Source organism: Sphaeramia orbicularis, chromosome 20 (assembly GCF_902148855.1).
Source record: "Sphaeramia orbicularis chromosome 20, fSphaOr1.1, whole genome shotgun sequence".
NCBI classification, from domain to species: Eukaryota; Metazoa; Chordata; class Actinopteri; order Kurtiformes; family Apogonidae; genus Sphaeramia; species Sphaeramia orbicularis.
This window is the reverse complement of record NC_043976.1, coordinates 31067233-31087588: the sequence shown is the minus strand read 5'-3', so window position 1 is coordinate 31087588 and position 20356 is coordinate 31067233. Positions and strand designations below refer to the sequence as shown.

At 36.4% G+C, this 20356-nt stretch overlaps 1 protein-coding gene across 1 annotated transcript in view; it reads right to left on the bottom strand.

The window, feature by feature from the left end:
- LOC115411443 (cadherin-18) overlaps nt 1–20356 on the bottom strand; it is a 492272-nt gene that overhangs the window by 207296 nt on the left and 264620 nt on the right. The window contains exons 6-7 of the mRNA XM_030123571.1: nt 18690–18877; nt 16480–16733 (exon numbers count right to left, since the gene is read on the bottom strand). Of these exons, the coding sequence (XP_029979431.1) occupies nt 16480–16733; nt 18690–18877 (442 nt within the window). The remainder of the gene's footprint in view (nt 1–16479; nt 16734–18689; nt 18878–20356) is intronic.

The window sequence follows — 20356 nt, the reverse complement described above, 5'->3', positions numbered from 1 at the left end:
GACTCTGTGGTGTCCAATCCATGTGTGAAAATTATTTCTTATGCTCCTTAATCCACTCTTTCACAACCTCAGCCTGATGAATCCCGGTATCGTCATGTCAGAATACACAGGTGTCATCGACAAAGAAAATTTCCATTTATTATATTCAGGTAGTCAACTGACCTAATGTTTTGGACACATAATGTTGTGACCCTAGAGCTGAAGCACTGAAGCAACCCCAGACCCCTAACACTGCCTCCATAGGTCCAGTATAGGCACTAAGCATGATGGGTAATCATGGAACAGGGTCAGTCTGGACTCATTAGACCACAAGACCTTTTATCATTGAAACATAATCCAATCTTTACACTTTGTAGTAAATCAAAGTCTTTACCACTACCCAAATACTTACAATTTTTTTAACCATATATGTAACAGATTTTCCATCACAAACATTTAAAAGGCTGCATTACTTTCCACAAGATGATGATTCACCACTGTCCTAGGTTTTAATAATGCATTGCATGGTTTTTAACACAACTGGAGTTTCAGCTTCCACCTTAGTTGTTTTCTTCGTTATGAGACACTACTCACAACATCACTTAAAGCGTTAAAGACTGAACAAGTGGTGCTAGGCACAACAAACCCCACCCCTTGCATGTATTGTAGCTTATTTTGGCATCGATCCAGCTGATGTCATCATGTCTATGCATGTGGTGATATCAGCATATATCAATTGCCTCTATATATGTGCCAAGTTTGAAGTAAACTGAAACAAAATTTATGTTTTTATAGACATTTGAAATTTTGCTTATTATAAGTAAATGGGGGAAAAAAAAAGATGTAAAAAAAATGTATTCAAAAATTTAACTTTGACCTACTTTTCCCAAAATGTAACCACATCTATTCTGAGTCACTGGCAATCTATAAACCCAATTTGGTATGAATTCAACAAATAATTTTGCTGCTACAGACATGTGAAATTTCCTCCATTATAAGTAAATGGAAAAAAAAAAAAAAAAAAAGAATTTAAATATTCATTAAAAATGTAAACTTTGACCTACTATTCCCAAAATGTAATGGCATCTACAACGGGTCACTAGCAATCTATAAACCCAATTTGGCATGAATTCAACCAATAGTTTTGCTGCTAAAGACATGTAAAATTGCACCTCTTTATAAGTAAATTGAGAAATAAATAAATAAATAAAAATTTATAAAAAAAAATGTAAACTTTGATCTACTTTTGCCAAAATGTAACCACATCTGTTGTGAGTCACAGCCAATATATAAACCCAATTTGGTATGAATTGACCAAATAGTTTTGCTGCTATAGACATCTGAAATTATAAGTTATATAAGTTATAAGTAAATGGAAAAAGAAAAAAAAAGATTTTAAAAGTTCAATAAAAAAGGAAACTTTGGACTACTTTTCCCAAAATGTATTAACAACTATTCTGAGTCACTGGCAATCTATAAATCCAGTTTGGTATGAATTCACCCAATAGTTTTGCTGCTACAAACATTTGAAATTTCACCCATTATAAGTAAATGGGAAAAAGAAAAAAAAAAGATTTTAAAAATTCTTAAAAAATTGAAACTTTGACCTACCGATCCCAAAATGTAACGAGATCTATTCTGGGTCACTGGCAATCTATAAACCCAGTTTGGTATGAATTCAACCAATAGTGTTGCTGCTACAGACATGTGAAATTTCACCTGTTATAACTAAATGGGGAAAAAAATAATAATGAAAAATTCAGTAAAAATTTGAAGTTTGACCTACTTTTCCCAAAATGTAATCACATATATTCCTGGGTCACTGACAATCTATAAACCTAATTTGGTATGAATTCAACTAATAGTTTTACTGCTATAGACATGTGAAATTTCACCCATTATAAGTAAATGGGGTAAAAAAAAGATTTTAAAAATTCTAAAAAATTGAAACTTTGACATACTTTTCCCAAAATGTAATGGTATCTGTTCTGGGTCACTGGCAATCTAGAAACCCAGTTTGGTATGAATTCAACCAATAGTTTTGCTGCTAGAGGTTTAACAAACAAACAAACAAACCGAACCAAAAACAAAACCCCTTGCCTCCCCTATTTTTTTTTTTTTTTTTTTTTTTTTGGGGGGGTGAGGGGTGAAAATATTAATCACTGCAGTAATTATCGAATGGAAGAATCTTACTCTTGAAATATGTCTGTTGTGAAATATGTGTTTTAACTGTGTCACCCTGTCACTGGGTGTTGTATTTGCTTGGCCAGAACTCCCTTGTAAAACAGGTTTTTAATCATTTCCTGGTTAAATAAAGGTTAAATAAAATTGAAAATGAAGTTGCGTAGTTCTATACATAGTGTACATATCCATCACACTGGAACCTTATTCATTCTACTGCAGTGCTGCATAAGCCTTTTTCCTCTGGCAGATATACACAGACGTACACATATGTATCTGTGTCCTTCCCTTAACCCTGCCTACTTATTCTACGCTTTAAGACGACGCCTGTTTCCCCGTGCTCTGGGACAGGTTTAAAGACATTAGAGCTTTACGATTCGCGGTAAATGTTTGTAATACGCAGCAGTGTTTCACCTTTCTGCCTGATATTCCATTTGAAAAACAAACATCTTACAATAATGATGAAAGATAAGAACAGCAGGATGTTGTTTTTTTTTTTTTTTTCCCTTAATGCTTCCCTAATTTTCAGTTGAATCAAATAATCCCCGCTGCTTTTAAAGGTGCTGCTTTTTCACAGTGATCTGAAAACACATATTTCTGAGTCAAGAGCAATTAGGGTATATGTTCAATACTTAATAATGACAAAAGCTAGTGTTGTGCTGGCACATTTTACACGGTTTTTAATGGCATTCTCACAAAGCGGTCTGCGGAATACAAAACTGAAATGGGTTCATGAGTTAAAGCACGAAATGAGCACTGACTGTGTATTCCCTAATTTATCTTTTAATGACCTATTTACACCTTTAATCCAGTATTTATTCCCTGGAGAACATAGCCTAAGTCGACAATCTTCTATTGACACGATAGCTGGAAATGGTATAGGCATATTAATGCCAGGATTTATTAGAAATAATGAACTCTTTTTTTTTTTTTTCTTCTTTTCTTTGCTCACAAGTGTACCGAGAGCCCTTATTAGAAATGTCATAATTTATTAAATGCTCTGACTCTTAAGAGCATGAAGGCTGTTCAGCTGCGAAAATGAAAGTATAGGTGTACAGCATTTGCTTTATCACAAAGAAAAGTATTATTTTTTAGCTGAAAGGAAAATATCTGTGCCGCTAATTAAAACTACTCTGGACAAACCTTTTGTTCTTGGCCTTAAACTTTGCTTTTTATTTTTTCTCCTCCCGCACAAAAGAGGCTTATAGTGCACAATGTTATGTTATAATAATCAGCACCTTGATAGCAAAAAAAAAAAAATTCTTTTCAACGGTAAATATGGGGATTTAGTATCAGACCCTTTGAAGTGAACAAGAGCTGTGTCATGCCTTTTTAGAGCTTTGTAAAATAATAAGTTCAGGACCGACTCGAATCCGCGCGCTGCTAAATATTCACCAGGCAAAGAGGTTTTCTTCATGATTATGATAACGAACAAAGGCAACCAAAGGTAATAAGTCATAAAGACTTTGTTTGGCATGTCAATTTCAGACCAGCATCTGAATTGTCACTTCAATAACATGTTTATTTCATCACATGCATGAGCAGAGTCCTGATGATCAAAGGGAGCCAAATACTAATCCCTGCTGCATTCTGCATTCTGATGCCAGCATGGTTGTTTAGCTCTTTTTTTTTTTTTTTTTCTACCCAAGTTCAAGCGGATGTCATCAATGCACCTTCCGGCTCCCTTCTTCTTTATAACATCCAAAGTGATGTTCTCTGAAAATGGACAAGGCGAAGGTATCCCACAAGGACAGGAAGGCATTTTTTCATATGTAGATTGTCTTCTTGTTTATTCTAAATCCCATGTGTCAAACATGGGACTCGTGGCCAAAACCAGCCCGCCAAGGGTCCAATCCGAACTTTGGGATGAATTTATGAAAGGCAAAAATTACACTGAAGGTATTAACAATAAATGGTGTCAAAATAATTTTAATTCAGGGTCCACATACAGACCAACTACAGGGGTTGGACAAAATAATGGAAACACCTTCACCTCAAGATGATAATGCCCCAATCCATACAGCTAGAATTGTTAAGAATGGCATGAGGAACATTCTAATGAAGTTGAGCATCTCGTATGGCCGGCACAGTCCCCAGACCTCAACATTATTGAGCATTTATGGTCAGTTTTAGAGATTCAAGTAAGACGTTGATTTCCACCGCCATCGTCTCTAAAAGAGTTGGAGGGTATTCTAACTGAAGAATGGCTTAAAATTCCTTTGGAAACAATTCACAAGTTGTATGAATCAATACCTCGGAGAATTGAGGCTGTAATTGCCGCAAAAGGCGGACCTACACCATATTAAATTATATTTTGTTGATTTTTTAAGGTGTTTCCATTATTTTGTCCAACCCCTGTAAATCTTAAGTGGGTCAGACCAGTAAAATATTATCATAATAACCTACAAATAATGACAACCACAAATTTTCTTTTTTTTAGTGTAAGAATGTAAAAAATAAAACAATAAAAACAATCCTGACACTGTTTTCATATCCAATAATTATCCTTTTAGGAAAAATGTGAACAAGTGGTGTCAAGCACAACAAACCCCGCCCCAAACTCGCATGTATTGTAGCTTATTTTGGCATCAGACCAACTGATGTCAGCATATCATATATGTGCCAAGTTTGAAGTAAACTGAAACAAAATTGTTGTTTTATAGACATTTGAAATTTCGCCCATTATAAGTAAATGGCAGAAGAAGAAAGATTTTAAAATTTTGTAAAAAAAAAAATAATAATAATAATTGAACTTTGACCTACTTTTCCCAAAATGTAATCACGTCTGTTCTGGGTCACTGACAATCTACAGTATAAACCAAATCTAATATGAATTCAACCAATAGTTTTGCTGCTAGAGTGTTAACAAACAAACACTGAAACAAACCAAACCAAAAACAAGCGGTTCCAGGTACAACAAACCCCACCGCAAACTCACATGTATCGTATCTTATTTTGGCATCGATCCAGCTGATGTCATCATGTCTATGCATGTACTGATGTCAGCATATCACTTCCCTCTATATATGTGCCAAGTCTGAAGTAAATTGAAACAAAATTGTTGTTTTATAGACATTTGAAATTTCGCCCATTATAAGTAAATGGCAGAAGAAGAAAGATTTTAAAATTTTGTAAAAAAAAAAAAAATAATAATAATTGAACTTTGACCTACTTTTCCCAAAATGTAATCACGTCTGTTCTGGGTCACTGACAATCTACAGTATAAACCAAATCTAATATGAATTCAACCAATAGTTTTGCTGCTAGAGTGTTAACAAACAAACACTGAAACAAACCAAACCAAAAACAAGCGGTTCCAGGTACAACAAACCCCACCCCAAACTCACATGTATTGTAGCTTATTTTGGCATCGATCCAGCTGATGTCATCCTGTCAATGCATGTACTGATGTCAGCATATCACTTTCCTCTATATATGTGCCAAGTCTGAAGTAAATTGAAACAAAATTGTTGTTTTATAGACATTTGAAATTTCACCCATTAGAAGTAAATGGCAGAAGAGGAAAGATTTTAAAATTTTGTTAAAAAAAAAAAAAAAAGTGAACTTTGACCTATTTTTCCCAAAATGTAACCAAGTCTGTTCTGGGTCACTGGCAATCTATAAGCCAAATTTAGTATGAATTCAACCAACAGTTTTGCTGCTAGAGTGTTAACAAACAAACATAGAAACAAACCAAACCAAAAACAAATGGCTCCAGGCACAACAAGCTCCGCCCCTCACACGTATTGTAGCTTATTTTGGCATTGATCCAGTTGATGTCATCATGTCTATGCATGTACTGATATCAGCATATCACTTCCCTCTATATATGTGCCAAGTCTGAAGTAAATTGAAACAAAATTGTTGTTTTATAGACATTTGAAATTTTGCCCATTATAAGTAAATGGCAGAAGAAGAAAGATTTTAAATTAAAAAAAGAAAAAAAAAAAAAAAGTGAACTTTGACCTACTTTTCCCAAAATGTAATCAAGTCTGTTCTGGGTCACTGGCAATCTATAAACCAAATTTAGTATGAATTCAACCAATAGTTTTGCTGCTAGAGTGTTAACAAACTAACATAGAAACAAACCGAACCAAAAACAAGTGGTTCCAGGCACAACAAACCCCACCCCAAACTCACATGTATCGTATCTTATTTTGGCATCGATCCAGCTGATGTCATCATGTCTATGCATGTACTGATGTCAGCATATCACTTCTCTCTATATATGTGCCAAGTCTGAAGTAAATGAAAATAACATGGATGTTTTTATAGACATTTGAAATTTTGCCCATTTTAAGTAAATGGGAATAGAAAAAAATTTAAAAAATTCATTAGTAAAGGTCAACTTTGGCCTACTTTTCCCAAAACGTAATCAGATATATTCTGGGTCACTGGCAATCTATAAACCCAATTTGGTATGAATTCAACAATAGTTTTGCTGCTAGAGTGTTAACAAACAAACCAAACTGAATTAAAAACAATAGCCCTTGCCTCCCCTTTTTTTTTTTTTTTTTTTTTTTTTTTTTTTTTGGGGGGGGGGGGGGTAATAACCTGAACAAATATGAACCTGAAATGCCTTAAGCGAAGGAAGTGCAATTTTACCAATATTATACCTGTTTCTAAATGTTTTGTATATTTGTAATTGTAATGTAAGTTGTAATATACATGTAAATGACAAACTGAGGCATAATATTGTTAAAATTGCACTTATTATTTATTCTTAAGACATTTTAAGTTGCTCATGTTATTCACATTTTTAAAGACACTTTGTAGATATAAACATTATCATAATATAATTTTACTTTTTCCACTGTTATTATTTCACTAGCCTGGCCCATTTGAGATCACACTGGGGTGAATGTGGCCCCTGAACTAAAATGAGTGACACCCCTGTTCTAAACCTTTCACAAAATCTTAAGCCTCCAACTTGAATCAGAAGAATATTGTTTTACCTTTTTGTTTTCCAACCATTTTAGATTGTACATCACTCATCAACAGCTGCAGTATTTACCTCTTTAAACCAGATGTACCCATAAATCTCGGCTCTTATTGCTGCTGACAAAATCTCTGGGTAGCAAAGCCTATATCGAAGCTTTAACCTGTGATCCTATAACATGTAACATCAGCTGGAGATTGCATCTTATTCATGTATCAGCAACACTTGAGCTCATGAGGGATTTTATGTTTATAGCTGCTCCGTCATTTACAGCCAGGATACAGATTCCCATTAATACCAGCAGAACACAGTTGCTTGAGTGTAATGTCATAAAATGAGGTACCTGTGCACAGTGAAACCTAGGATTAGTCCACCGCCTTAGGCTAATATCAATCTTCTCTTTTTTTTTTTCAACAGTACACAAGCACGTATTTAAAACGCATACAAATGCGCAAAGCAGTTGTATTGCCTCAGGTTACTTTACTTGACTTGCAGGAAAAATAACCATCAATCTGATCATCTGAAAGTATGAAAGACTTCGCTGTGAGTCGTGCATATTCTGGATTTTGAGAAGGCGATGTGATAGGTGCAGAGCATCCTTTCATCCATCAGAAAGATTTATACCAACACCCATCGTACGCTGGAGGAGTTTGGAAAGACTTTTAAAAGACGTTAAGTTTGACACCCATTTACATCATTAGAAACTAGAAAAGCACTTGGAGAGCGCAGACTTCCGCCAAGGCAGACCCCCCCCCCCCCCCATCACCACCAAAATGTTATCATTTATTCCTTGTGTCAGTCTTAGCGATGTGACGATCACAAACGAATCGAATCTTTTGAACGGCTCTTTGAAATGAACGATGGGAACAGTCTTTGTAAAGAGCTGTTCATTTTTTTCTTTTTTCTTTTTTTTTTTTTTTAAAGAGGGAGTGTCCTGTTCTTGTTCTGAGAATTGCACAACAGTTCAGGTATTTCAGTAACTGCAGTGATTAATCACTGTTGTGTTTAGTGCAATTATTTCTGTATGTTTACACACATTTATTGTTCTTGTTTTGAGGAGAATAAAATGTTATTTCATAAGAAAATGTTTTATTTTCTTCTTCATTTTTAGGCTACAGACTAGTCCACATAATGTACCGTGATGTTTTTTTTGGTCAAATTCCAGCATTTGCCTAATGTCACCTCTCATGTCATGTATTTAGCCACACATTTGAACTAACTATTCTTTTTTACGGTAAGATAATATTTACTGCCGCGCCAATTAAACACCTTTAAAATGTAATGTCAATCATCACATGTAGCCTATTTAGTCATTAAAACATTGGTGTTTCAAAAGAATGCAAAAAACATAAAAGAGCCAGTCTTTTGACAGTCTTTTGTTGTTTGTTTACAAAGTTTGAAAACATAAACAGACACCTTTGGCACTGGAACAAATTTTGCCAAATTTTTTTCAATCAAAAATGCTGAATAGAGAGTTGTGGGTACTTGTTTAAAAAAGTATATTCCAGGGGGTACTCCACTGTAAAAAGTTTGAGAACCACTGTTCAACAGAAAAGACAAAATATACTCGTGTTAGCCCATGAGACTATGTTTAGGATGATTTAAAAACGGATTTTTCTAACTTTTTTTTTTTTTTTCTTCTATGATTTATCACCATTGATTGTATTATTGTCTGCTACTTGTATTCCTGTTGTGAAAATCAGGTTTTTACTGTATTTAATTTACTGATCGTGTACTTGTTGATAAAAGCTAAAAGGAAATGCAATGGTTATTATATCAAAACAGAGAAAGCTGAAGAAAAAGTGACCTTTTCCACAAACTATATCATTAACTAAATGTAAAAAAAGGGTCTGCAACCACTGGCATCTGTCAAACTATATGTTTTTTTTTTCTTCCAGATATTAAAATTTAATTCAAATATAAAGCACTCTTGTTTCATTAGTAACAGTGGTTGCTTTTCCATTGCTCTGGACACACCTTTAGCACTCAGTTCTAGGAATTCCAGTAAAACTCATGGCATTTTCTCAATCACTATAGGATGACTCTCTGTATCCAAAGAGTCAACAGCTATTCAAATATACATCTTTCCATACAACATACAGTATATACAACCAATAAAGCACTATGTGGTGATCTCTATATGGGTCTCTAAACTATATGGGTTTTATTGGCGTCTCAATGTAAAAGAAAATAACAGCATTTCCAGAGCTTCCAAATGTAAAATATCTGATGCCAAAGAAAAACTGACAATCTGAGTTTTACCTAAATTATTTCCCTGTATTGACATGATTAGTGGTTGAAAAGGGAATGAATATTTTCGATCAGTACATGCTTTGGTTTGCCAGTCAGACCTTTAAAAGTTAACTATGTATTAAAATGACCCAACAGTCCTCGATACAGGGGTGGTAAAACTACTCTAATGGAAAGAAAGAAGAGCAAAATTGAACGGAGTAAACAACTATGTCTCATGGGTGGATTATGATCCAGCATAATCAGTTTCCCCAACTCCCCAAACGCTGGATTCTGTTACTATATTTCTGCTTAAATTGAACATGTAACATCAGGAATTTAATCTATTTTTAAAAAGCAGTTTGCTGCTCTGTGTTTGGTGCTATTGACAACAGACAAGCACTGTTTGCATCGACCAAGGCATCAAAATTACAATAACATTTAACCGGTTTTAGCTTTACGACTATCTCACATTAATGGGCTAAGATGAAGGGAGTCCGCCTGATGTCTAGACAGTCTAACTTTTCTCTGCAACAGTCAAATCATTTTACAGAAGTTGTTTGGTATCTTGCTGGCACATGGATGGTATTAGTGTCTTTAACCCTCCGGTATCCCGTCCAGCTAGGCCCTTACTGAGCACCAAGTGCGCCTTTTTGGCACACTTGTGGAATAATGTCAAAAAATTTTTCATACAGTTTGTTTTTAATTCTTTTACACTTTTTTTTATTATTTCATCAACTTTTTTTAACCCTTTAAATGCCGTGTTTGTATTTTAAACCAACCATTTACTGGATGCAAAAAACACAAAAAAATATTTTTTTTTCAATATACTACAGAAAAAGTGGATCACATATTATTAGATTTTTTCATCCTGGCATATGTCAATGATTAACTCCAACACTGGTTAATTTGCATTATTATTTCTGGCACTAAGTCAAATGTTCAAAAATACTAGCATCTGTCAACAAGTGTGCGTAAAATGCACACCCACAAATCAAACTATTGAATATTATATATGGATTTATTTTTCTGCTCTAATTTGATTTTATTTTTGTAAATCAAGGTCAGCCCTAATCATACATATCAAATAATCATTCATTTTAGATTTTTTTTTAACCTTTTAAATGAACTCTTTTCTTCATGTCACTACATTTTTTGATGCAAAAAAACACAAAATATGTTGTTTTTTTTTAAATACTACATAAAAATTGGATTACATATTATTTGATTTTTGCAGCCTGGCATATGTCAATGATTAACAGCAACATTAACAACGTTAATAAATTAATTTAGACCCTCACCTCTCAAATGAAGCCCAGATATCAGTAAAAGCAGGATTTATGCCTTAATGGCTTACGGATCAAAAACAGTGGTTATAATGGAAGAAATAGTGCGTTTTAGGCACACTTGGCAGACAGATGCTAGTCTTGTAATTTTCTTTTGTTCACAATGTGCACATTTTAGTTGGTGGCCAGAATTTTAAAGATCATGCACAAATGAACAACTTTTAAATTCTAACCTTATTTAAATTGTGAAAAATAATATGAAGTTTTTTTAACGAGAAGTGGAAAGTGTGCCTAAAAAGCGCACCTGGATACCGGAGGGTTAAAGTTGCCCTGCCACATGTATTTCATTACTTGTGTGCTAATGTCTGAAGTTCTACCATGGACTCTAACATTTTTTGTGGAAAAAATGCCTTTGTTACCAAGTTTCAAGCCATTCTAACATGGTATAGAAAGCCTGCAGGGAGACTCTGTTGGGCCGAATTCTACACCCTGCTGAAAACTGCATCACACAGCAACTGCCGAAAAAAGCTCCCCATTCCTAAGTCCAACTCAAAGACGACAATGTGCACCAAATTCCCCGTGCCACACCAGAAGAGCTCCAAAAGTGAGCTACTAAAGTTATTTCACTCCTTTGATGGGGGATGCAGTTTTCGGCAGTACCTGGTGCCGAATTCTGCTCCCTGTCGAAAAGTGCATCCCCAGCCACGGGTGTATCTGTTTTTATTGTTACATATTTTGTATGTTGTGTATCGAAGATTTAACTTTAGAAAGTTTTATATACCTCACAGTTTGCACATTCTTTAATATTAACCAGATAAAAAACATAACTACAATTATGTCCTTTTCATGGTTGACTTAGAAAGAGGGAGCAATTTTCGGCAGGGAGTAGAATTCAGTACAACAGACTTAATTTGAGTTGCGCCAGTTCTCATGAATATTCAACATGCTAATCTGCTTGACACTGATTGGCTAACAGCTAGCCAATGAGAGCCTGGCTTTTCAACCCTGCACAACAAGTAGAGCAGCGGTGTCAAACTCATTTGGTTCAGGGGCCATATTTAGCCCAATTTGATCTCAAGTGGGCCAGACCAGTAAAATAATGACTTAATGACTTATAAATAATGACAAATCCAAGTTTTTGTTTTTGTTTTAGTACAAAAAAAAACAAACAAACAATTAAATTATGAAAATATTTACATTTTACAAAAAAGATGCTAATAACTTGAAAAAACTGAAATTTCATTTGAAAAATTAGTGCAATTTTAACAATGTTATACCTCGACTTATTACTTACACATGTACATTTACACACAATGTTCCATAAACATTTGGTAACAGGCAGAATATTGTTAAAATTTTGGAGTTTGGCACTAAAATTTGAACAATTTCTCCAATACTACATCTCTTATTATTAACAAAACAAGAGATCACAGTGGATCCATAAATGCACCAAACATTTACCAACAGGCAGAATTTTGTTAAAATTGCACATTTCGGGTTGTTCATCTTTGTTTTTATTTATGTATTTATTTGCATTTTATTGTGAAAGAACAGTTTTGTAAATGTAAATATTTTCACAGTGTAATACTATTTTTTTTCATGTCAATTTTTTCCACATAATTTTCCACAAAGAAAATTTGTCGTTGTCATTATTTATGGGTTATTGTGTTGTTATTTTTACTGGAGATCACATTGGTCTGTATGTGGAACCTGAACCAAAATGATTTGGACAACCTGGACTGTTCAGGTTCATTTTTGCACTTTCATCATGCGGGCCAGAATGGAACCTTTGGCGGGCCAGATTTGGCCCCCGGGCCGCATGTTTGACACCTGTGTAGTAGAGGAACTGGCAGACCGAAAGTGAAACTTAACATGCTTTAAACATCCGACTCCTGGCTTCTATGCTTCTCTTGTATGGCGGACCTTGCACGGAATTTTCCCAACTTCTACCCTGTTTCCACTGGGCCCCCTCCACTTCTCTATGGGCCCGCCGGGAATGCTGGACCTCACAAATTTGTCATGTTTACCCCTCCTTTACGGCGCTCCAGCTTGTTGTATATTAAAGGTCCCATATTATGCAAATCTCACTTTGTGAAAGTTTTCTTACAGTAGTGTGTGTTGCAGTAGCCTCATTATGAGGTTCAAATTTGAAAACTGTCTGTTTCCTCCCTGCCTTGCTACACCACATTTTGTGAAAATGCCTGCTCAAACGGCCGAGTTTGAGTTGGGTCCACTTATGACAACATAAGCAGATTTAATTCCTCCCCCTGACTGTGCCCCCACCCTGCATGAAAAGGTAAGCCTCACCCTGGCAAAGCGAGCCCCACCCTGGCAAAGTACCTCTTGGACAACAAACATGGCGAAGGCGAGACACGCAAGTTGTGGTGTTGTTGGCTGCACACACCAACACGATAGTTTATTTTTGCTCCCCACTTCTGAGCCTCTCCGAAAAAAGTGGCTGGATTATATCTGTGATGCTCATGTACCAAACAACATTCCCAAACACTTGTATGTGTGTTCCTGGCATTTCATGGACGAGTGTTTTTCGAACATGGGCCCATACAGCTCCGGCTTAGCACAAAGACTCCGAATCAAGAAGGACGCAGTACCAACGCTTCGTGACCCAAGTACAAGTGTGGGAGATGTAAGTTCTTATCATTTTTTTGTATCTTTACTGCATAACCCTACATTAAGGATAAGCTGGTGGTTGTTGATGTGTACGTCTAACGTTAGCATGGCAGCTAACATAGCTCGGTTACTGCTGCTAACGTTTGCGTCCCTGTTAACATGCAAGAGCTGATAATATCAAGAGACATTCAACAGAACTACTTTGAACGCGGGCCTTTTGTGGTTGGCATCAGTATAGTTAGCATCAAGCTTGTTAGCAGCTGCCTGCATTAGTGGCGGCAGGCGTCTTTCCGTGTCAGGTCCACGAACCCGACACAACACCGCCGTTTTCCGTTGGGGCTCAATCACGCCTCAAGGCAAAGAAAGCCAGTGTTTGGAAAGACGTTCTGTCTGAGACGTGTATTGTAGACGAGAGAGGGGCATTTCAGACAGGTGACTTGTGTATTCGTAAGCCGCGTCCTCTCCCAGAGAGGGGAGGGGGAGTGGGCGTGGACAGATGCGTTCATTTGCATACCCGGAAGCAGGCCCAGAAACAGCCTGTTCTGAGGAGGGCTGGTGAGAGGGACTTTTTTGACCGCTGAAACTCCGAACAAAGGATGATTTTGGGGCGAAAAACTTAAATACTATGTTTTTGGGCTTCTGAGACCTATATGACGTGACTGAAAAATAGCATAATACGGGACCTTTAAAACTGTCACTGCGCTAGACAAATTCTGTGGGCGTGGCCATAAATAGTAATGAGCTCAGGCTTTAACACGTCACACTGACCAGCTTTTCTAACTGACGTGATTTCTCTGCTTATTTCTTTTTAGTGGCAATAGCAGACAGAGGAGGTAGTGGTTCATTTTCAAATTCACTACATAACACAAACACCTGGACCTAACATATTTCAAAAAATACAAGTAAAAAATGGTTTTGTGTAGCAAAGCACCTTTAATATTTCAGTAAGGAGTTTGCACCAGTACATACCTCCAAAACAGCTTCAATGGGCTTTAGAATTTATTCAAGTTTCCAAACTGTACTGGAGGGATGAAACACCATTATTCCAAAAGTGATTTCTTTCATTTGGTGGTTTAATGATAGTGGCAGAGAGCGCTGTCTAACAGCATTAACAAAACGGTGAAATTTCAGCAGTATAGCTACAAACAGCAAAGCTAAGTTAAAGGTCATTCTGCTACAACAGTGACATTTATTTTAAAAAATGAAAGTTGAGGACAGGGAGACTGTGGACTAGTAATTTTTGCATGCATAAATGTATGTGTTATGTTGATCAATGCATTTAGTTCTGCATCAGTAGAATTAGAAGTAGTAACAGCAGTCACACTGTGAGTTGGTCGTACTAAATTTCTTGTTATAGTTTTATCCAGCGACAACAACTATATCATATTCATTTCTCACTAGGATGTAGGGTTACATTTTTTAGCTCCATCTTAAGATATTTTCTGCCATTCTGATTACGTATCCTCTAAATTGCACGGTACATACATCAAACATCCAGTCCACAATAGTCGAAAATCTCCCACAGGTGTTCAACCCCTGACGACTTGGTGACCATGAAAAACCAAGAACTCAATTCACATCATTTGCATTTGCATCAAATAATTCATCGGCCTACAGTGCCCAGTGAATGGAGGCGTAGGCATCCTAAAACATACCACTCCCATTGAATACTTCCATTCGTTTGTTACCAATGTGAACATCATTACATCAGGTAAACACACTGGTCAAAAAAGAAAAAAAAGGCATGCAATATTTCATAGGATGACCTTTAGCTGAAATACATTCACCCTGGCATTGCATTCATTTTTCTCCAAGATCTTATATAAAGATGAGAGTCGGGTCAATATGTAGTCTTCTCCTGCACATCCCATATGTATATTCTCAATGGAGTTCAGGTCTGGTCTATAAGGAGGCCAATCCAAATGTAAAAATGAAGCCTTACACTCTTTGAAACACTCTGAAACACTTTCAATTCTAGTTTTGTCATGTTGGAATATGCCAGTATCATCTGCAAAGAAAAAATCCACTGATGTTCCTACTTGGCCATTCAATACATGTGTCCATTTTTTTGGACACACTACATTGCTGGACCTAGACTTGACCAACTGAATCAACCCCAGATCCGAACACTGGCCCCATAGGCTTATACTGTAGGCACTAGGCATGATGGGTAATCTCTTCTCAGTCTGGAACAGGGTCAATCTGGACTCATCAAACCAGATTTCCCTTTGAAAAAGTCCAATCCTGGCCAACGCAAAATAAACTGGACATAGTGCAATATAATGTATGTGTGTATGTGTACATGTATGTGTGTATATGTATGCATATGCATGTGTGTAGGTGTGTATGTTTATATATATGAGCTCGTTGTACACTGACGACCTCCATGTGGTGTATTTATTTATTTCATTTTATTTTATTGTCTCCTGGGTCAATTTTTATGCACTTTTATTGGTTTTTATGCACTTTTATATATATGTGTATATGTTTATAGCTGTAAATGGACTTTTTTTTTTTTTTAAAGAACTATGTGTTTTTTGTAGTATCTTTTGCCTGACTCCCTGAACGACTGCACAAAAGTTCCTATGTGTCTATGTATGCACAAATGGCAAACAAAATTTTTTTGAATCTTTGAATCTTTATGCTCTCTACAAACAGATGGTTGTTTAAGAGATAAGAAGCTGCTTACAACATCAGTTAGGGTTAAATAAAGCAGCTGGTGCTGGTGCATATTATTCTTTGCTATAATTACCTGATGGAAAGCTCTTACCTATTTGCTTTGTTAAATCAAATTGGTGAAATAATATTTGGCTTGGCAGTGCATACACTGTAAAAAAAAAAAAAAAAAAAAAAAAAAAAACCTCGAAAAAACCCTCTGTAATTATTCTTTACAGATCGCTTTCACAATGTAACTCCCCTTAATACGCTAAGTGCTCACTCTAAATTGCCTATACGTGTGAATGCTTCAAAACAATAAAAAAAAAAAATTATAAAATAATGTGACTATTTCTGCAGTCTATAACAAACACATTTTTCTTACATCAGGGGTAAATAATTCGTAGGGTGATGCATCTTTGTATCACCACAGAGCTCCGTTCTAATGACATACGACCATGATAGACTTTACCTTTATCAAAAAAACGGCAGCTCCTGCGATGTGAATATTACACTTGGACATGTCACATTGCTATTGGCATCTACAAGCACACAGAGGTGTTAAAGCATGAGATGTCTTACCTGACTGGACTGTTATTGCTGTCTGGATCTCGAGCTGTTACAGCGCCCACTTCTGTGCCGCCTGGCGAATTCTCATAAACATCCATGATATAATAATCCATAGAAAAGACAGGAGGCTCGTCCACATCACCGACTGAGATCTTTAGAGTAGCAGTGTCTTTAAAAGAACCGAGATAGGAAAAGCGAGGATCGACGTGTGTATTCGTTCCCTCGATGTGCAGGGTGTAGGTCTTCTTTCTCTCGTAATCCAAAGACTGTTGGGGAAAAAGCATCATTTGGACATCAATTAATTAGCTAAACGCAGGATGTTCCTAATAAAACACTTACAGACTGTGTTTTTTTAATCATTCGCATCCTTGTTAACCCTTTATACAGCACTTATAGAAATAGTGCTAGAAGAGATTGTATCTAGGTACACAAGCCTTAAGTCATCAGTGTTTCTATGCTTTATTGATGCGTCTAAGGCATTTGATAGAATCAACCATGAAAAATTATTTGCAAAATTGCTAGCAAGGGGTGTTCCCACATGACACATTTTTATTTTTAAAAAATGTAATAATATGGTTTATTATGTAATAACAATCCAAATTAATATAATTTCAGAGCAATTTAGAAGAAATTAGTCACAGGAGCTACAGGTAATGGAATCAGAACTTTAACCACACACTTTAAAGATTAATTTAGCACATTACATTTTCCTGAAAATAAAAATGTGTCAAGTGCATTTTGTAATAAACTTCTCAAATTGTAATAACTTACTACATAATGTGAAAAAAATTTACGACATAATGCATTGAGGTAGTTTATTACAAAATGCATCAGTTTATTACATAATGCGGCTTTATTACAAGATGACGTGACATTCTTATTATTACATTTTGAACTTTTATTACATAATGGGAATTTATTACATAATGCGGCTCAACAAGCTGCAAGAATACATCCTCCTTCTAATGCAAACCTCTGAGGTCCGCGTTAAAATCAGCCCTTTAGCGAGGAACTGGGCGAGCGCACACTTTTAACCAACTAGCCCAGAAACGGGATAGCGCATTTTGCGTCACGTTGGGGTTAACGAAGTAACACACAAACACATTTTGCGTTGCGCTAGTTGTTTATGAACAAAGAGCGAGCCCAGAAACGCGATGGCGCAAAATGCGTTGAATAGATGCATTTTGCATTGTGCTGGGCTTAACAATTCATGTTTATGTGTTTATGTTTATGCATTTGGCAGACGCTTTTTTCCAAAGCAACTTACAGGGGAAAACCAATCAAATCACTCAATCAGTCAAATTTTATTTATATAGCGCCAGATCACAACAAAAAAGTTATCTCATGACACTTTATATATAGAGTTGGTCAAAACCAGACTCTAAGCCAATTTACAGAAACCCAATTTAACAAAGTAGTGCAGAAATGAGCCCCAGGTCCACTCACTGTTCATGCAGAGGTGGACCTTACAGACTCTGCGGACTTGAGAATGTTCCCTCACTGTAACTGTTGCTGTTATAGGGTGGGGAAGCAAAATTTACAATATTTTGAGGCAGGGATTGAAAGACAGTGTATGACCAATTAGTTTATTGAAAGTCATGAGAATTTATTTGCCACAAGAAAATTGACATAATAGAAAATGTTTTTTTTCTGTGTCCTCCTTCTTTCTCAATAACTGCCTTCACACGCTTCCTGAAACTTGCGCAAGTGTTCCTCAAATATTCGGGTGACAACTTCTCCCATTCTTCTTTAATAGTATCTTCCAGACTTTCTCATAATAGTTTTGCTCATAGTCATTCTCTTCTTTCCATTATAAACAGTCTTTATGGACACTCCAACTATTTTTGAAATCTCCTTTGGTGTGACGAGTGCATTCAGCAAATCACACACTCTTTGACGTTTGCTTTCCTGATTACTCATATGGGCAAAAGTTTCTGAAAAGGTATGGATAATAGTGTTAGGTATGATTATGACATCAATATATGTTTGGTTTCAAAACAATTGACGTAGTGCCTGCTGAGAAAAAACAACTAAATGTTCATTGTAAATTTTGCTTCCCCACCCTGTACTGTCTTGTAATGTATGTGGAAATTACCAAAAATAGTCACTTGCCCGATAAAGAGTTAATCTCAGCTGGCAGTCTATTTCCTCCCATGCCTTTGCTGGTACAATTTAGCCTCTATCCTAATTACAAATTTGTTAGAGAGTTCTAGCAGCCTTACCTTTTTGAGGCTGATGATTCCCTCCCTTGTGTCCCTGTCGGTGGATATGGAGAACATGTTGGCCCCCTCTGAGTTAATGATGCTGTACTTGATGTCTGCGTTGATGCCGAGGTCCTCGTCGTTGGCTTTGATCTTCCCCACCGGTTTTCCTACTTGAGCTGATTCAACGACATACAGCTCATAATTTTCTGCGGATGAACAATGAGCGGGGGGACCCATTTAGAGAGAGCACCAAAAAAAAAAAAAAATCTCCTTTAAACACAGGCTGATCTGCCCTCATATCATTGTCTAAATGTTCTTCTAAAAGGGCTTAGCTAAGCAGTTCAAATCTGTCACCATTTGTTCCTGAGGGAATGTCATTAAAAATGCTCTGCAGTGCTTCAACTGACATTAAATGCAAAAACCAAGGGTGATAGCACTGCAGTGGAGCATATCAAACTCCGAAGGCAGATGATTATTCAGAAAATGTTGATGGTTTTGAATTAGTTCTTCACAGCAGCAAGAAATGAAAAAAAAACTCAGAGCCGAAGGGTGATTGTGGTTGATGAGGCAGTTTCAAAGACAAAGAGTTGCGACTTTATTATTACTTAAATTTATCACTAAAATGGAGAAATTTTTGAAAGCAAAACAGATGGTTTTGACGAATGCTCGGCTAATTTTTTGGTAATTTAAGAAAATTCAGATAGAATGGTGCAATAATGACGCACTTTACTGAGAGGAATGTGGAATTTCTGTGAAGGAAACCTCAATAATCCATGATTTGATTTATGATTAAACAATTTGTGCATGAAAATGTGATCATTAAAAGAAATTGCTGCGAATACTAATTTACAGATGGTCTATCACTTGAGGAAAAGTAAGAAAAAAAATAAAATTACACAGCTGAGACCTATAATACTAAGACTTTTTTTTTTTTTTTTTTAAGGATGATTACATTTCCACTATTAAAACACAGAACTCTTCACATTAAATGCTCTTCAGGTAACGGTGCTGCTGCAGGCAGAGTAGAGGTCTTCTGCTCAAGGCAAAACCATGCTAAGAATAGCTTAGTGCATTTTCAGTCAGTTTGTCAGATTAATGTAACACAAGCTAAAATATTCAGTAGAAGGTAAGAAATAGTCACTTGGTAAAACTAAATTATCCTCATGATTAAGTCATGAAGGGATACATGAAGCAACACTGATTTCATTTTGTCGGTTAAAGTGTTATCTGTTGTATACATACTTTGGGGGAACTTAGGCGGGTTGTCGTTGACATCTGTGAGGGTGATGTTGATGGTGGTGGAGCCAGAGAGGCCTCCGACCTGGCCTGCCATGTCTTTGGCTTGAATAACAACAGTGTAGTGTTCTCTGGCTTCCCGGTCCATGTTAGCTAAGGCAGTCCTGATAATTCCTGCATCAATGGAAAAGAAAAAACATACATGTGAGTGTCAAGCCACGGTCCATTTGTTTCCATTCAGAATCATTTCATTGCAATACAGAACATAGCATAGCCTAGCATAGCATTATTCCATCCATTCATTATCTTCCGCTTCATCCGGGGCCAGGTCGCGTGGGTAACAGTCTAAGCAGGGATGCCCAGTCTTCCCTCTCCCCAGACACCTCCTCCAGCTCTTCCGGGGGGAGGCGTCCAGGAGGCATCCGAAACAGATGCCTGAGCCACCTCAG